At 40.1% G+C, this 25,229-nt stretch overlaps 1 protein-coding gene across 1 annotated transcript in view; it reads right to left on the minus strand.

Annotated features, from left to right (window-relative positions):
- Positions 1 to 2,444: 2,444 nt before the first annotated feature.
- Positions 2,445 to 25,229, minus strand: part of VKORC1L1 (vitamin K epoxide reductase complex subunit 1 like 1) — a 58,604-nt gene continuing 35,819 nt past the window's right edge. The window contains exons 2-3 of the mRNA XM_056137659.1: positions 7,835 to 7,944; positions 2,445 to 3,196 (exon numbers count right to left, since the gene is read on the minus strand). Of these exons, the coding sequence (XP_055993634.1) occupies positions 2,970 to 3,196; positions 7,835 to 7,944 (337 nt within the window). The 3' untranslated portion in view covers positions 2,445 to 2,969. The remainder of the gene's footprint in view (positions 3,197 to 7,834; positions 7,945 to 25,229) is intronic.

Genomic DNA, 25,229 nt, shown 5'->3' on the forward strand with positions numbered 1-25,229 from the left:
CCAGTGATGCTCAGGGGTTACTCCTGACTCTGGACTCCGGAATTACTCCTGATGGTGCTCTGGGAACTATATGGGTTGCCTGGGATTGAGCTTGGGTAGGCTGTGTACAAGGCAAGCACCCTACCTACTGTACTGTTGCTCCGGCCCCCCAAATGAAATCCTTTAAACCACACAGGTTTCCTAGAATTTATCATCTGACCTGCTATTATTATTTCCTCAAATATGACTACCCAGAGTCATTTCAAAACCAAGGATAGACTATTTTGGGGTGTGTGTGTGTATGTGTGTGTGTGTGTGTGTGTGTGTGTGTGTGTGTAAGGGGGGGGGTAGCGATTCTCTTTCCCCCTTAGTCTGTTCATCAACATTGGTGGCTGATAATGCTTAGATATTCATTCTAATCTTGGGCTGGATAGTACAGGGATTAAGGTGTTGCCAACATACAGCTGACCCAGGTTTGACGCCCAGCACCACACATATGGTCCCCAAGCCTTACTTGGAGTGAGCCCTTTGCACAGAGCTAGGGCTGAGTGAGCCCCTGAGCACTGCTGAGTGTGATCCAACCCCCAAAATCCCCAAATGACAATCCCGAAATCTTATCACATGATGTTTTCTCCTTTTTCTCGGATGGGAGAGAATGTAGAGGGAAGCCTAAATTCTCCCAAGGTAAAAATACCACGTAACACCCACAGGGGGTTCTGTTGCATATTGAGTTATTGGCACAATAATGCTGTTGTTTCGGGCAGCATATGTACATTGTTCAGTGAGAAAAGGACAATTCTTCTGGGGTCACGGGAATGTGGCAAAAAAAAATTATATAACAAACTATGTTTTCACCAAGGCTTAATTAAAAAAGCAATGTAAAAACTAGGAGATTCTTTTACATTTCTTTTTCATTTTCTCATGTTGAGTTGAAGACATTTGCAGGAATGCAACATTAAGACAAGCTTTAACTATACTTTGCTGAGTTTTACAAAATGTGATGAAAAACCATTTTCACTTGGGACACAAGGAACTTGTTTAGCACAACTGGTGTTACACAGAGGTCTTAACCGTTAAGCCATTTCCACTCTTAGGAAAGGAAAGCAGCAAACTGCTGAGTAGAACTAGAAGCACTGTAACTAGATGACCTCACTGCTTCTCCAGACACCAGACATCCATCCAATCATTGTTTTCTAGACTTCTTTAACTATAGAAATAAGAACAGTACATACATAAAACAGGCATTGAAATATTCACATTCATGGGACAACATAAACTTTGATGAAATCTCAATTAATTTATCTTTACAAAATGGTTAAAACTAGTTAAAAATTCACTACAATTCAGATTTGATACCTGCTTTGGGCCAGAAGAACGCTGCATCAATTATGACAGTTGGAAACTGCTGAACAGTTAGTTGCTGACTTGACACATTATGGTTTACAGAGTAGAGTCTGTCCCTTCCCTTCAAAAAGAAGGTAAATAAAGCACTCAAAAGTACTGATCTGTTTTTAACAATGATTAATCGAATTGTAAGCAAAACATTACTACTACTCAACCAAAGGAATAAAATAATCATAGAGAACTTTCTGCAGAATAAGAGTTTTTGACTTTGCAGTAAGAAAGGAAGGACACTTCTGCCCAAGTTCAACACACAAAATATTTGGTTTGAGATTTAAGACAGAAGGCACTTTTAACATTCTGATTTAAGATGTTAACTGTAGAAACATACTCTCACAATTTCATCTGAATTTATTCAAATGCTTTTCTAAAATTCTGCATTTGTAGTTATTAAAAGAGTAGTGACAACATTACTGTAGATATTTCTACCTATATTATTCCTCCTGGTTAAGCGAACTGAGCAGTGTGTCAGCCCTGACGTTTAGAAATCCAAAGACTGAAACACTAGACTTAACATTGGTTAGTGCAGAAAGAAACGGGGGAAACACTATGTGACAGAGCCACCCGAGAGCAGTCCTACTCTGGAGCAACTGTGCTGAGACTGGTTATTTCAAAGTTGTAATACTGTTCGGTTGACTGGCACCAGTATCAAGCAAAAGTGTCAGCATGAAAATTGAGTTGTTGTGAGACTTTCCCAACAAGGCCATATTAGTATTTCCAGCTTTTCTCCCAAGAAATCTCCTTTCCCCATCTTTAGTGTTCTGAAGGCCTTGGATTTAAGGTCTGTTCACCTGTCTTGTTCTGTAAGGTTATAATTGATCCAGTTTTATGATTACACGCAAACTTGAATCTCCATTTTTAGTTCCTTTTGGAGGACGGAGATGAAAGGGAACCAACCACCCTCTTCTTCCGTTTTTCAATACTGGACCCATAGCTAGCAGTACTTTTCGCAAGATGCTCTGTGTGGACTCACTATCTTCACTATTTCTCCCATCAGCACTGAGCTGACAGTGCTTCATTGCTACACTTCAACTAAGTGGTACAGTAAGTTCTGCAGGGATGGATCCAATATTTCTACCTTTATTTACAAATGTCACATAAATGGATTCTAGTTGAATCTACATGTTTAAATCCATCGGCTAAAAACATATTACATATTGTAAACATGGCAATATTTAATACAGTATCTATTCTAAAATATTTTCATGTCATGATCACATTTGTTATACCTGAAATTTAATTCATACACATTAGAGAATTACTAGCAATGTTTGCTTACTTTACAATTGAGGGTAGAGGGCTAGGACTACATTTTATTATTTCGAAAACATCCTCAAAGTAAAGTTAAAGCTTGTCTCTGATTGGCTTGGCGTAGCTTTTTTTTTTGTATCCGTGTTTAAAATGAAGATTGACACCGAAAATTGGTAGGGCCCCTTCTAATTCACAGGATTTTTAAAAAACCAGTTTAAGATTCGGAAGGAAAGTGTCTTTTGTGAAGAATAAAAAACAAAACGAAACAAAAACTGCTGCAGAATAAACTTAATGGAAAAGGGGACTTGAGACTGTCAGGTAGAGAGTCCTGCTGGGCGTCAGTCCTGCTTGGGCTGTAGTTGCCTTTTCCAGGCCTCATTCAAGTAAACTAGTCGTTTGTAGTTGATGATAAGAAGTATGAAGTTCAGCACGTATGTGACGACGCAGATGATGCAAAACTCCTTCAGCACAAAGTACAGAATGTAGGCCAGGTACAAAGAGCCTACCACAGACGCGATGGAGGAGGTCATGAGGATTAAAGCTGCAACCGCACTTGCTGTCATGCCTGCAAGAGAAGGAGACACCTGGCTCAATCAAACCTGGCACTGCACAGGCGGTTTTGGAGTTAAAAGGGAACATTGTGTTGTGTGCTGCGGCTCTGGCATACTGATCTTACTGAAGAAGCACTAGAAAACTTGATTTTAAGGGGGCTGGAGAGATAGCAGAAAGGGTATTTGCCTCACATGCAGCCCATCCTGGTGCAATCCCTGGTACCCCATACAGTCCCCTGAGCATTACCAGGTATGGCCCTCCCCCCCAAAAAGCCTACAGATCAGGGCCAGGGTGACAGTACTGCAGATCAGCTCTTGCCTTACACATAGATGACCCTGCTTTGATCCCAGCCACCACTAGGTGTGGCCCCAAAACAAACAAATAGAAAGATTGCAGGTCAGGGAGAATTTGTAAAGGGGTTAAGGTACTTGACTTGAATGTGACTGACCCCAGTTCAGTTCGATCCCTGTCTCCGCATATGGTCCCTTCAGGGCAGCAGTTTCTATTTGGCTCTTTCTCAGGATTGATTTACGAGCATAGGCCCAGAAAGGAAAAAGCCCTCAGCACCACCAGGTGTTGGCCCCCAATCTCCTCACACCACCAACGCGCCCCCCCCCAAAAAGAATTAAACTACAGATCTGTTTTGTTAAGATTATGTTGATTGTAAAGTTACCAGCTTTACTTGCTTGACTTGCCAACATATTCAAATTCAAAATTCAAATATTGCTTATTTTATAAATGAAGTCACACAAAGAAAATATAATCCTGCAATCAATGAAGCTGGTTTGTAAGACTAACAGCCCCCCTCTCCTAGTGGATAAACTAAGCAGAAACCATTTGGTGAGTCCCTCCCCTGGCCTTTCTGTAGAATAAAAATTTATTTTTCCGTGTTAGGGAAAAAAAAAAAGATAAAAAAAATTAACAATGGGAGATGATTCTAACAACATGTTGCTGGAAAAGTGAACGTATCTGTGAAAAATATTTCAGAAAAAGTTCACCATGGTGAATGAGTGAAACCACATTGGCCTGTTGGTGTCATGTAGCAGGGGAAAAAAAAGACAGTTGTGTGCACTGAACCAAAGCTTTCAAGACAAAAAACCAACCAGATATTTTATTCCATCTGACATCTTCACATATCTATATTTTGTATAGCCGAGAGTACTGAAAATATGTATATTCATTTTCTTCTACCCAGCAACTAATGGTTAAGAATCACAGAAAAAAGGAAAACAGTTAACTGCTAAGAGTGGGTTTGAGGCGATTAGCTACCTGAGGAATGCGAAGTCCTCACTTGTGGGCTGCAGCCCAGCCACAGAAACCACCTGCTTATCAGAGCAGGTAGCCCTGGAGTCTGGTGCTTTAAAGACCCTTCAAGATGACTAAGAGCCTGTTCAGTTACTTGTGCCAAAAGCTGGAAAATCTGACTGGCCAGATTTTATAAATGAAAGACTTACTGCATCCCACCCACACGCATGCATTCATGTGATGTCTACGGAGGCGATCACACTGCAGTGGCAGCAGAGTTGCCCCAGCTGGCAAAGCCTAAGTTATTTCCTATTTGGCCCTCCACTGAAGTTGGCTGACTTCACTTAACGCTAAGCACTTAAAAAATTTAAAGATTAATACTTATCTAAGTTTCAAAATTACATTGTTATTTAATATCATGATTACACCCTAGCTTCTATTATATTGCTAATTATGCTAATATGTATAAAGCACTTAAAATTTCAGAAAGACCTGCTATCCTTATTTTCGTTTTTCTGGGGCACACTGGGCAGAGCACAGGGGTGGTACTTGGGGGGACCAGGACATACTCCCACATTGCAAAGGACTATGTGCTCTAGCTCTCTGAGTCACCTCCCTGGCCCAATACCAGCTATTAAATAAGTGCTATTTTATCTAATAAATACCTGTCCTGGGATGATAGCTGGTGGCCAGGGAGAAATATCTCCCTGGTAGGGCTGGAGAAGTGTCGAGTAGGAGATCCCGTGTCAAAGTCTGGGTTTGATTCCACCCTCCCTCCCCAAGCAGTGTCCCTTCCCACCCAGCATCACAGGTGTAGCTTCCACAACAGTGTTTTAAAAATCACGATGATTTAAACGGTGCTACAGCCCTGAATAAATAAATGATGGCACAATCAGGCAGTGAACTATTGTCACAGAAAGATGCCCAAGATGTTTAAGTCAAAAAGAAAACAAAAATAAACTGTAGAACAGTGTCTATCTTTTACATTTTTTTTTAAAGGAGAATTTGAGCTGGAGAGATGGTATAGTGGGTGAGGCGATTGCCTTGCATGAGGCTAACTAGGGTTTGATCCTCAGCACCCCACATGGCTACCTGAGTCCTGCCAGGAGTGATCCTTGGCAAAGGGCCAGGACGTAGCCCTCAGCTCCGTCAGGTGTGCCTCTCTCTCACAAACACACACACACAAATAACAAATTAAGATTTGTATTTTCTTGTATATATCTAAAGAAACATCAACAAGAAGCAACAGCTACCAATCAGGAATGAGATGGAAAAACAAGGGAAAACACATGATACACAATTCTAAGTGTGTATAGGGTGCAGAGGTAGCTCCAAGTCTGGAGCGCACCCTCTGTACGCAGGAGGCCTGGGGTCAACCCCGAGAACAAGGGATTCCAAATACCTTCAGAAGTGACCCTCCCAAGCACTGCGCAAGGAGTAGCCGTGAGGACATCCAGGCATGGTTCAAAAACAAAACAAAAATCACCTAAAAAGTGTATATGATAAAATTGAAACATGTCTCATCTCTTTCCAGAAATTAACACAGTCAAAAATCTTATTTTGTGTTGCAGGGATCAAACCCAGGCCTCATAGATGCAAGGCAAATCTACCACTGAGCTACAATCTCAGACCCAGAACTAAGTTTTCTTGGACCCTGAACTTGGACTTTATTGAAAATCCATACAAAACAAATAGAAACAAAAGTAAAAAATCTCACCCCAGCTATCAAACACACACGTACACACACACAACACACACACACACACACTTACTGTTATGATACTCTTTTTTTTTTTTTTAATTTTCACTAAACTGGTTTTGATCTTTCCAGGATATCACATGTAGACCTACTTTTTCCTATACTGGTCACATAGTATTTTCTAGTACGGATGAACCTGATTTAACAAACATTATAAATAAGCTACTCTATTTTTTTTTTCGTTTTTGCTATTTTAAGCTGTACTGTTTTGAATATTCTTATGCATATTTTTATTTCCTTAAGCAAATATGAAGAGTTGGGCAACTTAAGAAAAATGTTGGTTTACAATTCATCTCATAAAAAGTGATCGTCAGGGCAGCTGGGGCCTGAATTCAATTCCTGGAAAACATGTCCACATGAGCACTGTCAGATGTGGCCCAGGTAGTGCTGACCCCACGGGGCCCAAGCAGCACTGTACTTGCTGGCCCTTGTGCTGAACCAATCAATGGCCTGGTTAGCTGGTGGGGCCTCCAGGCCTCCCAATATTGCTTGGGAGTCCCCTTCCTCCAAAATGAACATCACAGGCCCAGAAAAGCTGATAGAGGAAATAATAACATTGAGACGCAAAGACAAAAAAGGGAGAATTTCATCCTTAAATTACACAAACTTTTGTTCAATCAAAATTCATAATTAAAAGGAGAGGAAACCAAAATACAGTAAAATTTAAATGACGGCAATCAACATGTACCTGTTACATTCAATTTTTTTTCAGGAAACAGTTTAAAATTGAGGATGATAAAACTTCAGGGAAACCTGTCCAGTGATAGAAAAGCAATTTTGGTAGATTAAAAAAGAAACAACAAAAGTCCTGTGTGTGGTACTAGGAACTGAACCAGGAACTCACCTCATCTACATTTTAAAGTGAGCACATCTCTGACCCTATATATGTTTGTTTTTTTAAAACTTACTTGTTTCTTTGGTTTTGGGGCCCCACACCCAGTGGTGCTCCTGGATTATGCTCAGGGGTCACTGGCCATACTCAGAACTATGAAGTGCCAGGGACCAAATCAGGGTCAGCCACATGACAAGACATGAGCTTTAACCACAGATAGAATATCTCTCTGGCCTTCCTATGTTTTTTGACTCATCCTGACCATATTTGGATATTCTGCGAGAAGAATTTTAGAGAAAAATGGTCACTAGTTTTATTTAGAACAGGGAAGGAAAAAAACTGGGCCAGATATCAAAGGGTTAAGAGGGCATACTTTTCATGCAGAGCCCTGGGTTTGATCTCCATGCACTAATGGTCCCCAAGGCATTGCTGATTATGCCCCCCTAGAAAAACAAATGAAACTCTTAAAAAAAAAACCCTCAATAATAACAAAACACTTAAGAGGACAGAAAACAGAAAAGAAATCACATAAAATTAAGTGAAAACAAAAGACCATGGAAAAAGTGAAACAGTAAGACTGGAGCATTAATTCCTCTGTATAGGAGTGGTTTTTCTGGACATCATGTTTTGCTGCTACAGCTATTAGCATCATCAAAATCTTAGTGAACCAAATTTTCACAACACAAAAAATGTGCTATGAATTAATGGTTCTATCATTAACTTTCATTTAATTTCAAGACACCAGGTAAAGACAAAGTAGTAAATGGAATGAAATAAAATAACCTAACTTTTGTTATTGCTGTATAAGTACTTACCAAGTAATAACTGTAGTATATAAAATATAAGTCCAAAGACACTGTTTGGCTGGTTTAATACACCATCCTTTCCAAAAATGGAACCCAAAAGACCAAATCCTCGACCCCATCTGTAAAATAAGGAAAATCAGTAAACCTACATTTGAGTTTTCCTATTTTAAAAGATGTAAAATTATCTTGTTATAAACCCATCCAAATCTCTAAGTTACCAATTGCTATATATCTATTTTCCAAAAGGTTTAAGACGAATCTTTTTTCTAATGGCACCAGTATTTGTAGAGAAAATGCTCTCATAATGATTGCCAGTATCTCTTAGCAGCAGCACCAGCAACAATTTAGACTAAAGAATTCTTTGTGGTGGGAGACTGTTGAGAACATCACAGGGGTCGAGAGAAAACCCTGGCCCAGGAGATGCATGGATCAGGGCTCCTTTGCCACCTTCCACAGTGCTGAGTACCAACAGCCATTAAGACATGCCCCTGGGGTCAACACCACCCCCAGTGCAAGCCACTGTCAGAAGCTTTGAATCACTCATTTCAAGTTGTAGAGACACGAGGATATGTGTACACTGGGCACAGTATGAAACTACAGTTCTTTCCTGGAACTGTATTGCAGAAGTACAAAACTGAAGGCCAGAGAGAGGGATCCCTGTTCAATGGGCTGAGCACATCGTGTGCATGCAGAAGACCCTCAGGTTGGATTCCTGGCACCGACCACAGCCAGGAGTGACCCTTAACAACTACAGCATGTGGGTCAAAAACAAAAACAAAAAAAGTAAAACTGAAACACCATCGGTTTCTAACTTCAAAACCTGCAGCTGAGAGTCAGTTACAGTTCAAGGATTAAGGTCTCTGCTGCAAACTGCGGACCCCAGCACCATCTGGCTTCCTGCGCAGCAGAGCGTGACCCGACACCCACCTTAGAAAATAAAATTATATACAGGTGACCTAACATCTTCAAAATACTTTTCAAAATAGGATTTAATAAAATTTGATGCACATACTGAATTTTAAAAAGCTTACATGATAATTTAACTCTGAGACCTTTCAAAACTCAAAAAGAAAACACCAGTCGTGGTTTGAAATCCACAGTGAAGCAGTCAATACAACTGACACAGTTCAGAAAAAAAATTAGAAACACAGACTATTTTTTTGGAGGGAAGGGTAATGGGGAAGGAAAGGCCACACTGGTCTCTGCCCAGGGCTTTCCTTGGCTCTGTACTCATGGCAGTGCTCACAGCACGGTATATGGTACTACACGCAAGGCAAGCATACTACCTGCTGTATTAACTTAATCACACCACTTACAACCTGATACTGACGAAGCAGTGTGTTTAAGCCACATCTAACTGTGAGCCACCAGTGGTATACCTGCCATCAACGTGTTAATAGTATTCTGTTCGAGAAATGAGTAAAAGCCTTTATACTGACGATGCTGAGAGATAATAACCCCAATTCTACAAGCAATGAGAGCCATGAAGACTTTTATTATACAATTACACATTTCAAGGCACACAAAACAATTATCTTCTTTCATCCAACAAATGCGTACTGAACATGTTTGAAACAGGGTGAGGCAAGTTAGGGCCTAGAAGTGAATAAGACAAGGTGGTGCCCTTGGGGGGGCTGAGAGTCCACTGAGGGAAGCAAAGCCAGAAACAGCTAAACAAAAAACTAACTTTCCTCAGAAATGATCAGCCGATTAATAAATACACAGTCACCTCTGTGTCTCTACTGAGAAGGGAGGTTTTTGTAAGCCAAAGCTTCTAGAAGTTTAAAAGTACATTCAGGACAAGGGAAACACTTTCAATCCCCAACAAGGCATGATCCACCACTGTGCCCCCCCCCCCCCCCCCCCACCACCAGGAATGAACATCCAAAGCAAAACCGAGTGTGGTCCAAAAACAAACTGCAAATGCACAATTAGAGGGGAATCTTGTAATATGAAGGTTTTATTTTAGTAGGTCAGGACAGACTCAAGAATACATATTTAAAGAAATTAAACACAATACTCTGAGACAATGTTATGTCTCTAGTCCCGGGCCACGCTTGAACAGACAGAAGGTGTCAGCAGAAGCTACAGTCTGGGAAGGCTTGTTTCAGGAATTAGGAGAATCCTGAATGAAGAGAAACACTCCTCTCATGAGAAATGTTAAGAACAAAAACACCTAGAGGCAAGAATGCAAACTGAGTGAGCAAATAAGGCCACTAGGATTGACACAATGACCAGTAGAGTACAAGAGAATGTGAGGCACATCCGATTATTTACAGTATTTATGACCTTGTCTGATGGCCACTGATGAAGAGATTAAGTTTTATTTCTTTTATTTCGATTTCAACAGGAAGTCTCCCCCCCCCCATTTTTCTACCTTAATTTTCGGTGGCATTTTAAATAGGGTAAAGGTAAGGTAAGGTAAAGGCCCTCCCGTTGATCATCGATTTGCTCGAGTGGGCCCAGTAACGTCTCCATTGGAGACTTTGTTGTTACTGTGTCTGGCATATCGAATATGTCACGGGGAGTTTGCCAGGTTCTGCCGTGCGGGCGAGATACTCTCGGTAGCTTGCCGGGCTCTCCGAGAGGGGCGGAGGAATCGAACTCGGGTTGGCCATGTTGGCTGCGTGCAAGGCAAACGCCCTACCGCTGTGCTATCGCTCCTATGAGCTTATTTATGATTACTCTTGGCTACAAAGTACTGCCCAAGAAAAGCAAGAACACAGATGAGAAACTGTATGCAAACTAACAACATTCTTGGCACTGTATTTTGGAGGCTCTGCATTCCAAGTGTAACTCTTCTTCCCTTATGAGGTTCTGTTTTCTCACATAAAACTACTTTTTTAAAAAGTTTCTAGTCTTACCTATCTGAAGTGGCAATTTAACTAAAAATCACCACCTTTGGCAATGTAAATAACTGGACATACTGTCAAAATTATCATGCAGAAACAGAAATTTTATCTATTCCATACAAATTATGCATACTTGGTCACCTGAATATTTTCCTTGGGGGTGGGGGAGGAAATGTTGTGATCCAGAAAAATACATCACTTATTAAGTAGTACACAGATGAAGCTTAAAACCCTAAAACAAAATATAGACAGCATTCCCTAATTCCGTTTCTTTCCACTCTGATCCCTGATGCAGAGAGGGAACCACTTGAACATCTATTAACTGATATTCCCTTTTATTTACTTCTACATTTCCAAATAATATTCTTATATGGCTAGTTCTTGACATATGAATTCAAAATGAATTCAAATTTCTAACGACAAGCCAAGATGCTACTTTTTAAAACAAATTCTATTATGAAAATGCAGGTTTTTTTGGGTTTTTTTTTTTTGCTTTTGGGGTCACACCTGGCGATGCACAGGTGTTACTCCTGGCTCATGCACTCAGGAATTACTCCTGGCAGTGCTCAGGGAACCATATAGGATGCTGGGAATCGAACTCGGGTCGGCCGCATGCAAGGCAAACGCCCTACCCTCTGTGCTATCACTCCAGCCCCAAAATGCATATAAAATGAGTAATATAATACCATGTACTTATCATTCACTTCAAAAATTTTCATCTTCATGCATACCTGCTAACCAGTCTATTTTTCTAGATGGTAGAGGTAATTAACACACAAACCTTGACTGTACAATTCTGACAAATGAATAAGCCTGAATATAAAGCACAGTCCGCCCGTAAGAGACATTCTCCCTCTTAAAACTAAAGTCTGTAATTCCCATTCCTCTTGGACTTGTGCAGAGTGGCTGGTCAGGCTTATAGGATTCGATCTCCAAACTAAAGCTGAAGCTCTCGGCTCTTGTATCATAGTACAGCAATTTTTCCCTTGGGTCAAATTAAGTTGTAAGATGCAATGGCCATTCCAGCATTTCAACCAATAGAATTTCCTTGATAAATATAATGAATAATAATTAATTTCCTTGGGACTAGAAAGATAGTACAAGGAATAAACCGCCTTACACATGGCCCACCCCAGTTTGATCCCAGCATCACGTGGTTGGGAGTGGCCCAAAATCCAAAGAAATTAATGCTTTTTACTTGGCATTACATAAAATTCTATTTCTTGGGAATATAGTGCAGATTTTTCATAAATGATACTGTATTTTAAAAAGACGAAGGGGAACAAAAATAATTTTTAACCTTTTAAGGACCAGAAAATAAGGCTCAATAATGGAGTGCATGTCTTGCATGACAGGCCCTAAATTCAACCTTCAGTACCAAAATAAGGCAGAGAAAGGATGGAATATATGCTTTTCATGCAGGAGCCCAGGTTAAAATCCTGGTACCACATGATCCCCTGAGCTCTTCAGAGTCTGGCTCAAACCTAAAATAAATAAATAAGAAAACTTTCTGGTTGGAACATTTGAAAATACTATAGTTTATCCCCCTCCTCACTTCTAAACACTATTCAAGGAAATGAAATATACCTTATGTTCTAATTTTACAACTATATTTTTTAATCAATTTATCTTTATCTGACCTGTACTCAAAACTCTGTAATACGATTTATGTACAAAACTGTCCCCAAGTAATCTGTGATCAATGAGCGGTATTAATCAGTTCAGAAAAAAAAAGTTTTGGATAATACAGATGTTCACTTTCTTTATTAATAACATTAATGAGGTAATTATGCAAAAGATAATTTTTTCATTTTTAGATCATTAAAGCATGGTTATCTAATTTTTTTTTAAACAGAAGCAACCTGTTTATTCAAAGGAATTTATAGAAATGTGAGAGGAGAGAGACATACATATTCAAGAGAATACATGGATTTCTCTAAGGAAGAAAAAGCAGTATGGCTGTGATTAACCCAAATAACATCCTTGAATATATACTGTGTTTGGGGAGGCTATAAATAATGCCATTTCCCTGAGGTATCAATAAGAAATTGTTTAAATTTTTCTAAACACTCCGAATTATTCCACACACACAGTTTAAGCAAATAATTCCCTTTAAAAGGCTGGGGCAGTCATACTTATATTAAACAGCATACACTTCACTAAAAGAAGTTGTAAGAGACATAGATGGTCATTTCATAATGATCAAGGGTTTTATAATCAGAAAGAACTCACACTCCTGAATTTATGCTTTCAATGAGGGACCATCAAAATATTTAAAAGAATTGCTAAAAGACCTGAAGGAAGATTCAGCAACAAATTAATAGTTGGAGCCTTCAGTATCCCGGGGGATGCAAGGATGGTTTAATATACACAAATCAATCAAACCATAAACACCATATCAATAAAAGACTAAAAGCATATAATCATACCAATAGATGCAGAGAAAGCATTTGGTAAAATCCAACATTCATGCTTGATTTGAAAAGAAAAAAAAAGCCTCAAAATAAAATGGGAGTTGAAGGAACTTTCCTTAACATAATTAAGCTATTTATGTTAATAGCTTAATTAAAGCCCACAGCTACCATATGCAATGGAAAAACTAACAGTCTTCTCTCTAAGGTAAGGCATAAGTCAAGGATGCCCACTATCACCACTACTTTTCAATACAGTGTTGGGAATTCCTGCCTTAGCAATTAGACAAAAAAGATATTAGAGCATCCAGATTTAAAAAGAAGTCAAACTCTCACTATTTATGCATGACATAATAGTATATTTGGAAAACCCTACAAAGAAACACTAGAAACAACAGACTTGTACAGTAAAGTGGCAGAATTCAATAAACAGAAATCATCACTTTTCTATATGCAAATAATGACATAGAAGAAACAAATTAAAACAATCACAATCCAATTTACCTAAAAAAAAAAAAGTACCAAGGAATTAGCTTAACAGGTGAAAGACTTTACTACTAGATAAACTGTAAAACACTACTAAAAGAAATTTAAGAGGAATTAGAAACACTAACCCTATTCATGAATTACAAGGATTAACACTGTCAAAATGGCAATTTTGCACAATATACACTAAACAAATTCAATGCAGTTCCTATAAAAATTGCCAAGACATCTATTATAAGAACATAGATCAAATTGTTAAAATTTATATAAAGTAATAAACCTTGCCAAATAGCCAAACCAGTCCTGGGGAGAAAGATGAGAGGTTCTCTTTCCACATTTCAAAGTGTACGATAAAGCTGTAGATAATTAGGGGCCAGAGAAATAGTACAGTAGGTAGGGCATTTGCCTTGTATGCAGCCAACCTTGGTTCAACCCCCAGCATCCTATATGGTCTTCCGAGCACCACCAGGAATAATTATTGTGCGCAGAGTCAGCCATAACCCCTGAGCATCGTTGGGTGTGATCCCTAACAAAAACCAAATGTGTGCGTGCACACAAACTGTGGTAATGAATAAGGACTCTCAGATTAATGGAATCAGACTGAGAGTCCAGATACAGGCCTTAGGGGTATATGAACAGTTGATATTTGATAAAGGAGCAAAGGGTATGAAGTGGAGCAAGAAAAGCATCGCCAAAATGGTGCTGGGAACACTGGTCAGTGACATGCAAAAAACAAAAACAAAAACAAAAGAATTCAGACCCCTTTTTCTGTTTTTTTTTTTCCCTTAAATCTTTATTAGTGAAACACCATGAAGTACAGTTGTAGACTTACAAATTTTTGTGCTTGGGTTTCAGTTATACAATGACCAAGTACCCATCCCTCCACTAGTGCCCATTCTCCACCACCACCAGTCCCAGTATCCCTCCCACCCCAATTACCCCCATCCCCCGTCCTACTCTTCCACTGTGGCAGGGCATTCCCTTTTGTTATCTCTCTCCTTTTGAGTGCTGTGCAGACCCCTTTCTTTAATCATGCATAATGGTCAAAACAAAATGGATTAAAAATCTTGATATCAGACATGAATCCATAAATTATGCTGAGGAAAACAAAGGCACAACACTTCATGACATTGAATCTAGAGGCATCTTCAATGATTCAATGCCATGGGCAAAGAAGCTGGGAGGCAAAGATAAATAAGACTACATCAAACTCAGAAGCTTCTGCACCAAAAAGACAATGACCAGAATAAAAACCAAACTGGAAGAAAATATCTGCCCACCAATCACCTACAAAAGGTTAATATACAAGATATATATAGTAGAGCTTTCTACATGGCAGAACTTTAAAAGAAAAAAAAAAACCTCATCAAAACATAGGGGTAAGAAGCTTACTCAGAGAAGCAAAACAGATTGCCAAAAGGTATATGAAAATATGCACTGTGTCACTTATCATCAGGGAAAAGTAAATCAAAACAGCAATGAGATATCTTCTCACACATCACAGAGAATAAGAACAACCAGTGTTGGCGGGGATGGAGGGGGAAAGGGACCATCATTTACTGCTGGTGGGAATATCAGATGGAAAACAATATGGATACTTGTCAAAAACACAAGCACTTTATGGAAAACACTTGTCAAAAATATGGACACTTTTGGGAAAACAATATGGACACTTGTCAAAAAACTAAGAATTGAGCTTCAAGACATTCACACTCCTATATTCATTGAAGCACTACTTACAATAGTCAAAATTTGGAAACAACCCAAACAATCGAAATGACTAAAGAAACTATGATACATACACATAATGGAATATCACAAGGCTGTAAGACAAAATCATGTCATTTTCTTCTCTGTGGATGGATCTAGAGAGCACTACGCTGAGAGAAGGTAGGAGGAAAGGACAGACACAGTGCTCTCCTGCACACCTGGGATATACAAAAGGAGGCAACAGACACTGAGAGCTGGTCTTAGCAGGAAGCATCACGTAGTAGTAAGGGAAGGGAGGGGGAAGGCAGGGGTGGGGAGGGCACTGGACAATGGTAGAGGGTGGTGGTTCTAGCCATGAAACCCTGCCAGAGTAACACTTCTGTAAATCACAGTGTCTAAAAGAAAATTTTTTTAAAAGAAAACAAAGGGAACAGCAGGGGGGCAGGGGAAAATATATTTCCCCTGTTCTGAGGAAAAATGATCTGAAATGCTCACTTATACAAACCACTCATGAACATCTGTACATAAATATATGTACTGAATTCTTGCTTTTTAACCCAGCTTTTTGTAGGCCCCATCTGGCTGGGCTCAGGGATCACTAGAGTGCTCAGGGGACCATATGAGATACTGCGATTGAACCCAGGTCAGCTGCGCCCAAGGCAAACACCCTAATGGCCATACCATTGCTCCGGCCCTGAGTATTTATACCTTCAAAGTCATAATTTTTTTCTTTGGCATTTAAATTTTTGTTACCAAATATGTGCAATTATCTTATTTCAATTACATTTTATAAAAATAATATAAAATTCTAAACATAGTTACTTGAATTATACAGTTAGGAACTATTTGGTAAAAAAAAAAGAACTATTTATTTGGTGAGCTATGGGATTATATATATATGGCAGTGGTTTCTATAGGTAGCCAAGGGTAGTGGCCTATACCAGGATTTCTTAAACATTTTCATTGCCCAACAAACGCAACACAAAAGAGTATTGCCAAAAACACCTTAGATTAGTTACCCACTTTATTCTGAATTAATTTTTGGACAATGCATATTCAGAGGGCTGGAGCGATAGCACAGCGGGTAGGGAGTATGCCTTACACGTGGCCAACCAGGCTGACCCGAGTTCGGTTGGAGAGCCCGGCAAGCTACCGAGAGTATCTCACCCGCACAGCAGAGCCTGGCAAACTCCCCATGACATATTCGGTATGCCAAACACAGTAACAAGTCTCACAATGGAGACATTACTGGGCCCGCTCGAGTAGATCGATAAACAACTGGAGAACAGTACTACAGTGCAGTACTGACAGTGCATATTCAGAAACCTTTGGATGTTACCAAATGGAGAGTTGAGAACCACAATTTTAAAACCAGGGCCCATACCATTTAGATCTGCAGAAGTAATTCTTCTGACATTTGTACAAAATGAAATTTTCCAGTGACTTATTTTGAAGAACATATTCAGCAATGAGATGTATGACTGGCTATGCATGTATGTACGGTTATGTTTGGGGAAAATTATTTCTCACTCCTGAGATTTCTGCAAGGGAGACACCACCATTTGAGCAGCATACCTTGTCTCCTCTTCTATCTCTTAACTTACTACTCAACCAGTAGCAAAAACTTCTCTGGCCAATTAATTAGAAGGAATTGAGCACCTGTGGGTCAAATCCCCCGATTCTTTTTTGGGGATCTATCTATGTATAGAGAAAAGTTGCATCCTGGATTATTTTCAAAAACTGTGGTATGAAACCGGGGCCAGAGGGAGTACCAGAAGGCTCTGATTTGCATGCAGCTGTCCCCGGTTCAATCCCTGCACCACATACAGTCCCCAGAAGACACCAAAACAAACAAGACACATGGACAAAACTCACCATCTTAATCATTTTTAAATATTCAGTTCAGGAATGGGCTGGAGCAATAGCACATGGTTGACCCAAGTTCGATTCCTCCGCCCCTCTCAGAGAGCCTGGCAAGCTACCGAGAGTATCTCACCCGCACAGCAAAGCCTGGCAAGCTCCCCGTGACATATTCGATATGCCAAACACAGTAACAAGTCTCACAACAGAGATGTTACTGGGCCCACTCGAGCAAATCAATGAACAATGGGAGGACAGTGACAGTGACAGTTCAGGAATGCTAAATATGTTTTTGCTTTTGGGCGAAGCTCAAGGAAACCAACTGGTACCAGGACAGAACATTAGCCTCCTGCATGCAAAGCAGGATTTCCAGCCCTCTGAACGATTTCCCTGGCTCCAGGAATGTTAAATAGGATCACACTGTTACCAGAAGTTTCTTGTCTTGCAAAACTAAAACTCGATACCCATTAATAGCTACTCCTCTTCCTCCCCGTTCCCTAGTAACTACTGCTTTCTCTTCTTCAAGTTGATGAAAATGCCTATCTCATGTCAAGTAGAATCGTATAGTACTTGTTTGCTTGGTGACTAGCTTTATCACTTAAGCCCTCCAGGTCTATCCATGCTGCCGCACACAACAGGATTTCCTTCCTCTTAAAAGATGAATAATATTCTACTTGTTAGACATACCATGATTAATTATTTATTTACCAACTTACAGATATTGGTAGTTTTCATAACTTGTTATATAAAGTTTGAGATCTATATACATCAACCACCTGCAACTGTTCTTAGACATTTTCTTAGACGATGTTCTGAAAATTTTCACCCATTTCCCTACAGAAAGGAGCCCCTTTGAGAGCTCAAAGGTTCAGATTAAACCTAGTATCAAGGCAAATCAAAAGGAGAGTGGGTCCTTGTCACAGAATCCCTTCCTACCATTTCATTGTAAAGGTTACATGATTCATAGGAGGAAGGTGAAAGATGAAAATATAATTCATTTTTCATTTTAAATTATTTTCAAAGAAAAAGCACAAGTATTTGGATAAATTAACAATGGACATTTTAAAAAACACGGGACTGGAGAGATAGTACAAAGGTTAAGGTATATGACTTGCCTGTGGTCAATCCCCCTTTGATCCCAATACCAGGAGGTTCCCATACCCCAAACCTTGCTGGGGTCTCAGGGGTGGTAATTTCCAGGGCCCTCTGAACTCCCACTTGAGATTTAAAAAACAACCAATCTGTGCCAAGAAATGGCTTCATTCTCTGAATACAGTGGACACTATGTGTCAAATATAATTTAAAAATTTTCCAAATCAAAAGGCTTTTTTTTCTCAAGTTATCTCACAAGAATCACAATCACTAAAAGAAATGAATAGATGCTGGAATGTAAAATACTGGGATAACACATGTTTTAAGCTAAAAAAAAGTGGGATTACACATGTGGGCTTAGGTCACCAAAAGTGGGATTACACAAGTGGGCTTAGGTCACCACTATTTAGTTTTATGTGCCATAAATATATATGCTTACCATTATAAAAACTTCCAAGAAAATTAGGTTTATTTGGTTTCCATACAAATTAATTTTATTAAAACCAAACGTAGTGTTTTAAAATCAACATGGTACAAGACAGGACAAACAACAGTAGCTCTCTGATCTAAGAAGTCACTGCCCCCAGAAACAAAAACTTTCAACTCATTTTAGAGATTTATTTTGGTATTTCTATATATTTATTTTCACAAATATGTTTCTATCACTTTTAATCTATTCACTAGATAGTAACTTTCTCACTTCTCTCCAATTCTTCAACTCACAAAATGGTTAATATTAATATTGCTCAACTCACAGTTTGGTTAAATTAATACATTTTTACAAACATGGTTACCACTGTGTGGAACAATATCCTAGGAATGATGCGTTCTAATAGTTTTCTGCAAAGAAAATGAACCAAGTCACAGCTGAGAACCAGAAGAGGGCTTGCGGTTGTGACTCAGTGGTAGAGCAACCACCCTCGAGGCACAAGGCCACAATGCTGCACATGATGACTTGAGTCACTGCCTCACATGCTGACTAGAATCATTGCTTCCCATGCTGACTAGAACCATGGCAACATTGCCACTGGGCTCTCTGGCATCACCCCGAGTGTGTAATCTCCAACAAATCCCTCCACTAAATGTGTAAACACTGTGACCAAGTGGGGGAGCCCTAGTCATTGCAATAAAAAGGGAAGGAAGGAAAAAATTAAACAGAGGAGTAATGTCGACACAATACAGAGCTGTATGACTGTATGTGCCAGAAAATAAAAACAGCTGAAGATAAACTTACGTAGAAACCCCTACAAAAGTATATAAACTCAGTGAACTTACACGAACTGAATATACCTCTGCACTAGCTCCCAGATCGAGAAATAGAGCGCGGGTTGGCTCAGAGGCAGAGTGCCAGTGCCTACCATTACAAGCCTGAGGCTGTAAGGTTTGATCCAAATGTCTGAGTGCGATTCCCAATACCTCTCTGTTTGGAGCTGCCCAAGTCACACAAAGTGTGTGATCTCTGGGAAACACAAACAAGTGTGTGCAAGCTCTGCAATTGCAATGTGCACAATCCCTGGCGTTCACTGTAACAAACCGTGTAAAAGCACCATTAAAGCAGGAGCCTCCGGAAAGCACTGGGGCTGGGGAGGCTGTGCACAACGAAGCTTGTGCAACTCCTGGTCAACACAGAAATGACAAAGGAAGGCGGTTAGGAACAACCCCTGGGGAGATTAAAAGAAAGAGGCAGCACCTCAGAGGCACTATTAGGTTCCCTTTACAATTCTTCCCAGGTAACAAAAAAAATTATCTTTTTTTAAAAAATAAGCGGAAGTAATTTTAGTATATGTAACAAGTATAAAATAACAGAACGCTGCTTGATGTGCTCTAATTTAATCAAGCATTCCTCTCTCAAAGCATAAACTACCCCAATTTTTAACCTTAGAATTGTTTCTAAGGGCAGAGCGATAGCACAGCTGGTAAAGCATTTCCCTTGCATGTGGCCGACCCGGGTTTGATTCCTCTGTCCCTCTCGGAGAGCCCGGCAAGCTACTGAGAGTATCCCGCCCGCACAGCAAAGCCTAGCAAGCTCCCCGTGGCGTATTCAATATGCCAAAAACAGTAACAAGTCTCACAATGGAGACATTACTGGTGCCCGCTCGAGCAAATTGATGAACAACAGGAGGACAGTGCGACAGTACTACAGGATAGTTTCGATTTGAACTCACTACAAGTGAGAATTCCTGGATCCCAGTTTAAATCATGTCCCCACTGCCATTTTTTATAAACTTGATATGGTAAGTCATGTTTTAGCCTAAGTTCCTAGACCATATCGTAAGACTCAATTTCACAGAAAGTAAGCTCTGCCTGGAATATGTTATGTACCAGATATGCTTGTAATAAAACTATTATTTAATGCTTTTATATACATACTGCCTATCTTGGAGCTAACAATTCATGAATTGTTTAGTTTTCTAAGACTAAACGATTTTCAAGGAGATAACCCCTTGGAAAATTGATGAATTGCAATTTTCCTGGAGAATTCCTTCCCAGAAATTTCAACTTCCCTGTTTCTCTCTGGATAACCTGATTCTGAATGGCTGTTCTCTGGGTTTACTACACAGCTCTTGTCCTAAGACTTCCCATCTTTTCCCTACAATAAATCTTGCATTTCTGAGACTTGGCATCTTCCTTTATCTATGTTACTTACTCTAGCAAAACATTTTTCTAATAGCTCCCTGGAGAAAATATGTACTAGATTTAAATTTCTAAGATACTGAAAGTCAAAAAACGTATGTCTCGGGGCTGGAGAGATAGCACAGCGGGTAGGGTGTTTGCCTTGCACGTGGCCGACCCGGGTTCGATTCCCAGCATCCCATATGGTCCCCTGAGCACCACCAGGAGTTAACTCCTGAGTGCAGAGCCAGGAGTAACCCCTGTGCATTGCCGGGTGTGACCCAAAAAGCAAAAAAAAAAAAAAAAAAAGTATGTCTTCCAGAACTGGGCTAACTGCAGTGGAGAAGAGTGGGTGGGGTAGGATGAGGGGAGCCACTTCAGGGGGAGGGTGTGATACTGGCACACTGAGTGCATGAAGCCCTATAATTAACTGTATTGTAAATCAGTGCCTAAAATAGATTAAATAATTAGATAGATAAATGTCTTCTGCCATCATGCTAGATTGATACTTTTGGTGAATAAAGCAGTTTCCCTCAAAACTTTTACAACATTACAATCTTGCTTCCAGAGTCTGTTCGTCCTTGAAAAATCTGATGCATCTTAGTGATAACAAACAGTCCAGGTCAACAAACTCTAGTATCTTATATATGGAAGAAAATAAGAAGGGCTCTGTAATTTCAACTAAATGGAATTTTAGTTCTCTTTTCTCTCACTTTATCCTGAGAATTCATCAGCCATGAAGCGGGGGGGGGGGGGGGGGGGGCGCTTAGGGCGGAGATGGAGGAGACAGCTATAACTCACTATGAGAAATCTTTTTGGCAACAGGAATTGGAGAAAGGGCAGTTGGAAGACAGAGATTGGAAAGAAAATCTCAGTATGTGTGAAGCAAGTTTTGTATAGAACTAAATTAGTCCTAAACACACTCTTAGCTGCAAATGCATGCGACAAATCCAAATGTCTTTGGGTTTGCACACAATCCTGGAGAACCAAACCACAACTAAATCACAATTCAAGCTGCAGATGAACTCAGCAAACTACTAGGATGATAGGACTTAGAGAATGCAAGTGACAGTGAAACTAATTTCCACAAAAGGGAAAAAAATTAATCTAATCATATTGAATATTAGCAAAGTCAACATTCTCAAGAAAATTTATAACGAACCATGTCTGACTTACATCAAAATTACATGAAAATACAAAGCATCAAGGAAATATGGCTAATTCTCAATGAACAACAGACAAGATTCACGTGGTAAAGATAATGAAAAAAGATTAAAAAGACGTATGTTTTGAACAAAGTAACTGTCACTGTTACTGTCCTCCCGTTGTTCATCAATTTTCTTGAGCGGGCCCAGTAACGTCTCCATTGTGACACCTGTTACTTGTTACGCATATCTAATACGTCACGGGTAACTTGCCAGGCTTTGCTGTGTGGGCAAGATACTCTTGGCAGATTGCCGGGCTCTCGAGAGGGGCGGAGGAATCAAACCCAGGTTGGCTCGGTCGGCCGCGTGCAAGGCAAACACCCACCCTACCCGCTGTGCTATAGCTCCAGCCATAGCAAAGTAACTATATCTATAAAAAGGAATTTAATAGAAAAAGGATAATAGTATTTGAAATTAAAATTTTAACGGGCTTAATCAATGGCAAATGAGAATGGTCAAAAGTAGATCCAGTGAGCTGGATATTATTGGAAATTATTCTGCTCTAAAGAACAGAAAAATAAACATTTAAATGAACAGAAATATAGGAAGCTTTTAGGCAGTATCAAAAGTCTCACATTCCCTGGAGTACCAGAAGAGACAGCTACACACACAAAAGCTAATAGCCTAGAACTCCTCACCTATAGCCAAATAAAAACATTTACTGATTTGGCTTGCTCTTCAAGCCCATGTTCTCCCTTGAATATGCAACTTGCTTGTTACTGTTCTTGCTTATTTCCATTCTGAAGACTGTCTCAAAGGCTTCTTCTACTCTGAAGAACTCTTTCATGTACTTCCCCCTTACCCTTCCCTCAGAACTTTCTTACTTCACAAAAATCAAACCAAACAAATCCATTTAAAGATTTAAAACCTCGCTGCAGATCAAACAGTTGTAAACTTAAAGAACATCAAAGAACCCAGATGCATCATAAATTACATTCAAAAAGAAATTTCTTGAAAACAGAGGTTTGTGAATAGCATGCTTTGTAAAAACGAGGCCACAGTTTCAATCCCCAGTGATACTCATATGTGCTAAGAAATGATCCCCAGCAGTGCTGCATAACCACCACAAAAACCAACAGGAGCAATCCCTAAGCACTGAGTTTTGGAGACCGACTGAACTCCTCATGCCCTAGGTATTTCTGGGGAGGAGGCTCTGAAGAGAAGACACTGCAGTGCTAAGGGCTTACTCCTGGCTGTTCTCAGGGATCACTCCTGGCGTAACTCAGAATACTGTATGTGTGCTGGTGTGACATGGTTTTGTACATCAATATCAGACACTCTTGTTTTTTTTTCCCCATTACTCTGCATTTAATGTGGGCGTACTGCTATTTATTCAGCCACTGATTAGCTGATTGAATTGGGCATGAATTCCACCTTTGTTTTTTTTTCATTTTTTTATAATTTTGTTTATTGAATTACCGTGAGAGCAGTTACAAAGCTTTCAGGTTTAAGTCTCAGTCATACAATGAAACACCCGTCCCTTCATCAGTGCCCATTCTCCACCACCAAAAAACCCCAGTATACCCCCAGCCCACACCCTCCCCCTACCTGTGGGGCAGATGACTTCCACATTGCTCTCTCTCTACTTTGATTATATTCAATATTTTGACACCAGACCCACCATTATTATTTAAGATTTTACCCCAACACTCAGATCTGCTGAAAAGGCAACAGTATACAATTTGTTTTCTATTCCTGGTTATGAATAACATATGATGTCGTGTGGCTGCAGTAGTGGCCGCGCAATTTTGAAATTCCAAAATTTTAACGATTAAAATACCAGAAACTGGGGCTGGAGAGATAGCACAGCGGGTAGGGTGTTTGCCTTGCACGCGGCCGACCCGGGTTCGATTCCCAGCATCCCATATGGTCCCCTGAACACCACCAGGAGTAACTTCTGAGTGCAGAGCCAGGAGTAACCCCTGTGCATCGCCAGGTGTGACCCCAAAAGAAAAAAAACAAAACCAAAAAAATACCAGAAACTCTTAACACTTGTGATACAGCAGGAGCTGAGGTGTGGAGTGCCAGGTCACTTTCTATATAACCAATCAGAATAGGTAATGCGAAGGCTGGCAGTGAGACTTAGCCACAAATGAAAGGAAGCCCCAAGCCCCAGCTCCCCCTTTTTCTCGGACCGTGTGCTCCCTGTTCCCTCTTCTCTCTTCCCAGATGTCCAGGTCAGGTTAAGTGCACAAGCCCAGACAGACAGGGCCTGGGACAGGTGGGCAACTCACAGGCACGTGGCTGTGCCCAGAGAGTTGGAAAGACGAAACAAGACAACAGGAACTGCTGAGAGGCCCAGCAACGGGCATGGAGCATAGGGATCTTGCCCAGCCGCGGCGGGACACGGAGGAAAGCAACCACGGAACAGAGAGTGATGCAGGGACAGGACCCAGTTATCACTCACTGGAGGTGAGTAGGCTGCATGCGACAAGACAGGGAAGTCATTCACTGAACGGGACCTGGTCATCATTCACAAGTGGAAGAGAAGCCTGAACATCTTGGGAGAGACCCGGACCCATCTACCTTTATATGTGTAATAAACTCCAACCTTTCATCTATTGAGTTTTGTATGTAAATCTTTCATAGACTTCTCAAGAATTCATGAGTGCAGGAAAAATCCGCTTTCGCATTAACACTAGTGACCATGGTATGTAAACAAGAATTTAACAACAATGAAAAAAGAAAACCAAAACAACAACAAATGGTGATGTCAGGTAAACAACCTGATACATAATTTCACAATTTAAACCAAAGATTTAAAACTGGAAATTGTCAGCATATGGGTGGCAATGAGTCTGAAAAACATTACCAAGTAACCTTTGATAATTGAATCAATTAATCAATGACTAATAAACGTATGCTTATTAGTTATCAGAGCTATCAAGGATATAGTAAGGAAGTGAGCCTGAGCTCCCATTAAAACCATAAGTGTGCTATTTGTCTTGGCTTCCCCACCCCCCAAGTGGCTGCCTGCTAAAGAAACCAGGCAGTACTGGGGATTGAACTAAAGCCTCAGTCCTTTGAGCTATCTCACAGCCTCTTGGCTTATTGTATTGTGATGGCTTTTGGGGATCACACAGCTTGAAATGGATATTTATCTACCTTACTTACTGAAAAGTATCCTTTATGGTTGTCTGAAGATTCTTTCAACCATTATTTTCTATGGATTTTA

This window comes from Sorex fumeus, unplaced genomic scaffold, assembly GCF_029834395.1.
Source record: "Sorex fumeus unplaced genomic scaffold, SorFum_2.1 ptg000126l, whole genome shotgun sequence".
Lineage (NCBI taxonomy): Eukaryota > Metazoa > Chordata > Mammalia > Eulipotyphla > Soricidae > Sorex > Sorex fumeus.